The sequence below is a fragment of the Ictalurus furcatus genome, chromosome 5 (assembly GCF_023375685.1).
Source record: "Ictalurus furcatus strain D&B chromosome 5, Billie_1.0, whole genome shotgun sequence".
NCBI classification, from domain to species: Eukaryota; Metazoa; Chordata; class Actinopteri; order Siluriformes; family Ictaluridae; genus Ictalurus; species Ictalurus furcatus.
This window is the reverse complement of record NC_071259.1, coordinates 5402054-5409252: the sequence shown is the minus strand read 5'-3', so window position 1 is coordinate 5409252 and position 7199 is coordinate 5402054. Positions and strand designations below refer to the sequence as shown.

General features: G+C 39.6%; 1 protein-coding gene across 1 annotated transcript; it reads right to left on the bottom strand.

Annotated features, from left to right (window-relative positions):
* Positions 1 to 4191: 4191 nt before the first annotated feature.
* On the bottom strand, positions 4192 to 5694 carry foxb2 (forkhead box B2). The gene has a single exon (XM_053624417.1). The coding sequence runs from the start codon at positions 5212 to 5214 to the stop codon at positions 4282 to 4284; it is 933 nt and encodes a 310-aa protein (XP_053480392.1). The 5' UTR covers positions 5215 to 5694; the 3' UTR covers positions 4192 to 4281.
* Positions 5695 to 7199: the final 1505 nt, after the last annotated feature.

The window sequence follows — 7199 nt, the reverse complement described above, 5'->3', positions numbered from 1 at the left end:
CATATTGAAGAATGTTTATTTGAAGAGTATAGTAGCTCAATCCCACACTACCTTCAAAGATATTGATTTGAACAGTTGAGTTACACCAAAGCTTTAACGTCCACAACACGGCGTTTTAGCAGTTGTTTGTTATCATAGATTCTCTCCTCAAAGTGTGTTAATACTATTAAGCGCACTGTAATACAAAAAAATGAGATAAGCATTGGTTTATGGTTCCAGGCCGAACTACATCGCTGCATCCGGATCTCCAAGCGCAGCTTTAACCATCGGCGCAAAGCCTAATTTCTGAAAGCAGTCGAATTAAACAATGAATCTATCAGTGCAATTATGTGTTTTAAGCAATTAAGATAATATCTGTTGCAATATTACCAATCTGCACCAAATTTACTGCCTGGCTGACGGAATATAATGCTGTACTAAGTTGCTGTGCTGTTACCGATGATGAGGAACCTAATGAATTAAGCTGCTCATTATGAACGAATGGTCTTTCTGATCATTAAGACAAAGCGCGTAGAACGTGTCACCTCCGCCCTGTCGAAGTCGGCGTAATGAAAAATAATATCTCATATCCGATTCATCCTGTCAACAGTCGCCGGAACACCAACTTCACCATGACCTTATCTCCATTCATCATCATTTTCAGATAATTAATATTGAAAAGATTTCATATGCAAAAAACGAAAAAAAAAAAAGGAGAAATGTTTCTTTGACAGGGATGATCCTCCGCACTGTCGAGTCATAATACTTTTGCAATTTGATCACATATTTGATTTTAAAAAGAAGTTTGTTCCTCTACGTACATTTGCTCTTTAGCTAGATATATATGAATTTGGATTATATACCGTATCAAATGTATTCATTTGGATATCAAGTTTGAACATGTTTATAAAAGCAAGACAGACCGTTTGTAGATAGATAGATAGATAGATAGATAGATAGATAGCAGGTTCATCCTCATCAATATTGACTAAGCTGGACACTGTGGGTGTAGTTTTCACCCCACACGGCCACTTGTGCATCTAAATTATTTGTTCAGCGGGCAGGTTCGGTACACTGGTGTGAGTGTGTGTGTGTGTGTGTGTGAGGGTGTGCGTGTAGGTGTACGAGTGCGCCTTTGCCATGCTAAACAGTCACACTCTCAATGGCTTCCAGACTGGCAGCTTTTGTGCTCTGAAGAGGACCAGCTTCTGAACTTCAAAGCTGAAATTATTTCAAGACGAAGGAGACAAAACGACTTTATCAAACAGTGGCTTTTGAAGTCATGGAGGTGCTCAACCTTGTGGTCCTGAGTCCTCACCAGCAGTCATCAACTAGCCGGTGAACACACACACAAGTAGTCTTGTGATCTTTAAAGGGAGTTCGCTCCTTAACTGTAGTATGCGAATACTCTGGCAAAGTGGTGCTGATAAATACTGCACATGAACCTAAGTAGTATTTTATAACAAATATTTCTTTTAAATAAAATCTATGTGAATTCCTTTCCATGCCCCACGACAGAGATTTTATTGACACGTGCACATTTATAATACGAAGGCCTGGACAGTCAGTTTCATGTGTATTTATGCTTATATACGGTAGGATCTTTGCAACACATTCCTACATTGCATGGAAATTTATCAAAATTCCCACAACTCGATTCATATGAAAAGTTAGTTAACAGTAGTGGTTGAGGCTAAGGTTTGAGTTAGCGTTTGCACTTTTTTCCTAAATGCAATAACATCCAAATTCCGTTGATTTTTAGAACATTTTTACATTGCACATACACAACTTCTTTAGCACTGTGAATGATCATGCACCTGGTCAGTTTGAACAGTTTTGAAAAAGTGCAGCCAATCAATCCCTGGACGGCGTGACACGTGGATCACTGTTTAAATTGCCGCGTTTTCATTTTGACTTTCACGAAGAACATTACCTGCGATCATCATTTACAAATAAAATCACGTACGAATGAAATACTTGAAACGCTGAACTCAAGGAAATCAGAACGACATTGTGGGAAGACTGTGTCATTAGTTTATCAAACAGCATAATTCCCAAAAATACTAAAACCAATGTTATTTGATTAAACATTTAGATTCAATCAAGTTACCTATGCTAAAACTGACTAGCTGGTCATGTGCTTGCTAAGAAAATCATGCTAGTCTGATAGCTAACTAAAACAACGACTATTGCTAATACTATCAGCTTTGCTGTTTGATAAGTTTAATCTAAAAAAAAAAATCTTCTTGTACTAATATAATTAAGTGAATCCTTTGGTTACCTTTTATATTAGTCCATTTTTCTGTTATAAGCCAGGCTGTGTGTTTTCATAAGTGCATATTCAGTTGTTGTTGTTGTAGATTAGCATTACTCTAAGTAGGCTTACTCCGTTGCAGTGTCTGTAGTGCCTGATAAACAGTCCAGGAAGACGTTTCTATGTAGAAAAATAATGTGACTGTGCTGTAACGTTTGTGTTAAGAGCTCAGTGAAAGGATAAACAGGAAAATGACGAATCATTTCATGAAGCCATCATGAAGTGTTCGTAGCCCTAGAGGATAATAACACTTGAACCCAACCTTGTATTTGCGTCAAGCTTTTTAATAATGGATTTCCCCCTTGTTCTTTCCACTACTGTCCTGTACGTGTTTCTGGTCCAGTTGTGAAAACGCGAAGTCTTGCCGCATTTCTGTCACTCTCAGCTCCTTTAACATCTCTGCGCTTGACTAGGATTCTGCCTCACTTGCTTTGGAGAAACGTAACTGATCATGTATTTGAACGATTCTATAAAGTACTGGTGACAAAAAAGAGATCATATTTAGCATAGAAGTGTTAAGACATGATGGGCATTTAAGTGATTTCTCTTCATGGAAAAATAAAAGAGATTCTATATAGATTAGAAGCAACAGGTTTTTGCTGATCTTAAGCAGGAGTGATTCGAAGGCTGCTTAAACAACACTATTGAGAAAAAGTCATTATTTAGGTTTATGCGTAAATCTGATTTAAATATTAATCTATACATAAAGAACTGCTATGCTAACATATTCAAACAAAACACAGCCCTGAAATCATTCTTTTCCATTCAAATGTATCAAAACTAATTTGATTACCTTTATCTAAGGATAAATACGTCGATTACGCAAAAATCAGTGTCATTAACTCTCCTTAAAAAGACATGCGCAGGAAATCTAAGACATCTGCATTCATTCTGCTTTGATTTGTGATTTGATAGCAGCACGTTTGAACATTTTCCAGTACACAGAAATGAGGAATAATTGCACGCAGACTATAGGGCACATGACAAAAAAAAATGGAAAGGAGTCAACATTAAATCAAATTATATTTATTTTAGAAAAAGGTGTCATTATAAATATTTTAGGAGAATACTGATATCCCCAAAAAGCTTGAGTTCCTTATCTATTCCAGTTTCACCATGATAAATCATTAAATATACTACAAATATACCATTCCCCCATATATTAGGCAATTCAATTTAGCTGTGGAATTAAGGCTGTTTGTAGGAAGAAAAGCATATTTAAACGAGTAAGGACCTCATTAAAATAGTCCTCACTTGTTTGTAAGCACATCATAACAGTTAACATTTCTATACATTAAAACATTTCAACATCTTTTTCTTTTCTTTTTTTTCTTTTTTTAACACCAATTTTCCCGTTTTGACTTTGGGTTCATTTCATGACAGCATTTCTTCCCAACACAGTGCATTCCAGAAGAGCGTCTTTACAAAGGCAATCATGCATGCCAGGCATGCTATAATGTGTACAAATATGATTCAATATGCGTTAAATCGATTTGACTTTATACAATTCAGTAGCACAGATTTACAGAATACAAAAGTCATTTATACAGTCAACAGGGAGTCGAAGGAAAAGCAGAGTCAAAGGGTACAGCCTAAATCAGGCTCCTTCAATTTATAAATGATTCAAAAAAAAAAATTCTCAGCAAACACTGACAAAGTTTTGTCGTGTTTAATCATGATTGTTACTACACATACAGAGCCTACCTGCAAACAGCCTACCTAAGTTTTGCAAGAGAAGTGCAAGATGCAAATGAAACAGTATGTATTTTATACAGAAGAGAAAGAGAGAGAGAGAGAGAGAGAGAGAGAGAAATACAATGCAGTTATCAGCACCTAAGAAGCATCTAAGTTTACAATTAAAGAAAGCAAAATGTCACGCTCCATGAGATCTTTATTAGTCTCTTGTGGTTACTTGTATGGAATAGTGTCCAAAGCATGCAGCTGTACGTACCCTCACATCACGACACTCTTACTGTATCGCTTTCATTTCAGGACTGCAGCAGAGAGGGATGAAGAGCTCCGGTTTTGTCCTCCATCAGATCTGTCACTTCTCTGTCCATCCGGGTGCAGAGCTGAGCTGCCCCTGGTGCCAGGCCTGTCAGAGATGGCACAGCACCTAGTGTCGGTGTGGGCTTAATGGGAACAGGCACAGCAGGCATGTTAGGGCTTCCCGTGTGGTGGTACAGTCCCTTGACTGCTACCCCAAATGGCGGGTACTCAGATGAGACAGGGGTCGATTCAGAGAGCACACCGACATGTGGCCAGACGGAGTTGACCACGCTGGGTACTGAGTAGCCCAGGTGATGCATGACAGAGGCGATGGGCAGCCCACCCGCCATCACACCCTTGTAGTCTCGTCCGATTAGGCTCTCAATTGCAAATGGGTGTTTAAAGCCTCCGCTCTGCCCACCTCCCAATGCATAGCTCTGGAAGTGGGACAGGCGCCCTACTGTGCCCAGGTAGTCAGGGTGCCCCATACTAAGCTTGTTTGCGTGCTGGTGCGCATGATGTGGGTGATGATGCTGGCCGTGAGGGTGGTACGGGTGAAGGATGGGGGCACTCTTACAGGCGGGGTGCTCCATACGGAGCACCTTGAAGCGCTTGCGACGACGCAGGAAACTGCCGTTCTCGAACATGTCCCCACAGTCCGGGTGCAGTGCCCAGAAACTGCCCTTGCCAGGCTGGTCAGGGCGCCGTGGGATCTTGATGAAGCAGTCGTTGAAGGACAGGTTGTGACGGAGTGAGTTCTGCCAGCGCTGCGTGTTCTCGCGGTAGTACGGGAAGCGGTCCATGATGAATTTGTAGATGTCGCTTAGAGGGAGCATCTTCTCTGAGGAGTTCTGGATGGCCATGGCAGTCAGAGAGATGTAGGAGTAAGGAGGTTTCTGGTCACTGTAGGAGTTCTTGCCTGGCCGAGGCATGGCTTTGAGCGATCTTGTGTTTCTTTTCAGAATATCTGAGCTAAGCAATGTCAGTGAGTTAGCCTATCTATTCTGAGAAATCTTCCCGTTGGAAAAAAAAGACGTCCATCATCAGGTCCAGTGCATCTACTATATGTCTGGCCTGTTTATTTATTTATTTATTTAACGCCTAGATCTATTTCTGGTTTCAAGCAGAAAATCAGATCAACCAACGTGTAAAAAAAAAAAAAAAAATCTGAAATAAAATAACGATCAGACTGAATCATAAGCCGCGTGTTAAAAGCGAAGAAAAAAATGACGCACGCGGTCGCTATTTGAAAGACTTTTAAAAGTTACCTTGTGCGCCATGGGTTCATGCGTCCTCTCTCAAAGCGTGCCAAGTGACCGGAGCTGCACTAACGCCGAGCTGCAGCATCACCACAGCCCGACTTTTTATGCGCTCGTCGCTCCACGACCCTTTTCGTAAGAATATTGGAGGTTCCGACCCCCTGAGAGTCAAGGGGGTGGGAGGGGGGGGATAGAGGGAGGAACCAAATTTATACGCACTTATAGGCAACTTCATCTGTGCCAATCAGAAGGCGTTTTAAGCGCGCCGGCAAATCACGAGTCTAATAATGTTAATGCGCCTCGGGTTAAATCATGGCGTGAATAATATAACTAAACAGTTTTTTTTTGTTGTTGTTGTTTTTTTTTGTTGCACAAATCATATACTAACATTGTTTGATATAGGCTATAAGATAAGATAAGCGTCATAGTATATTCTAAAAATCCAACCATAATAATAATAATAATAATAATAATAATAATAATAATAATAATAGCCTTATAATAATAATAACTCGTAGCCTATAATTTCTTTTAAAAATCAGACTTAATCATGCACTAACTACATGGGCTGTCTAATACAATTAGAGTGATTTTGGAACCCTTTTTTTGTTCACGTTTTTAATAATAAAAAAAAATGTACACAGATAAACATTTGTCTTATATCTTATTATAGACTATTATTAAGCTTTTTATGTATGTTCAGAGTCATAGCAATAAAATCCAGTAAATCTGACAGCAGATGTAAAAAAAAAAAAAAAAAAAAAAAAAAGTGGCAACCCCCCCCCCAAAAAAAAAGACCAGTGAAATTTAATTCAAAAGCAATAAATAAAATAAATCTGTGTAATAAAATGAACAGTTTATCAGAGCCAACATTTAACCTCAATTATGTCAGTGAAATAATGGAGGTGCCTATAAAGTGTCTGTCAGTCGTTAAACTATAGTTCCAGAGGCCAACTTAAATGAATTAAACATCACACTGGACTAGTAAATTAAATTCTTTTCTCTCTTTTTTTTAGTGGTGGTAGTAGTAGTAATAGTTCACTTGCTCGTTTTACATCATTTGAGGAAAAATCCCTAACAAAATACTCCAGATGCGCGTCCCCGCTTCCCTTGGTTCGAATGCGCATTAATGATGCGCATTTAAAGACCTGTCTGTCTGTTCTTCGATTCAAGTATCCTATATTGTCGATTTGTACCAGGGGAATAATAAGAACAGTCTTCTGAGCCCTGGCGCAGGTAAACAGCATAACAAAAGAGCCGGCGCACTTCGGACCACAGAGGCGCGGCGCCTCGGCGCGTCCCCGCGGGTCGGGGAATACATTACATTAATTAGGCCTTCCGTGATTTACCTTCCTGAGAGAGAAGTCCGACGATGGGCTATAATTAAAAGCGCACCGCTTAGATTATGTGATGAATATTCAAAGTGGTGTCAATTAATTCCAGCAGATCTCTCTCATTATGGCCCTGGAAGTGTTTTAGTCCTTCAGCAGCTGAAAGGGTCATCGGTGAACAAGTGCCCTAACGAGATCAACACATACCTTCTGTCAATATATTCCGTTTGGACGCTGAATAACAACTAAACACCTTCAGTACCTGTCTAGCTAACCCTGAGGCTCGTGTTAATGCTTTAAGAGACTGAAAGTCCTAAGTTTTAAAAG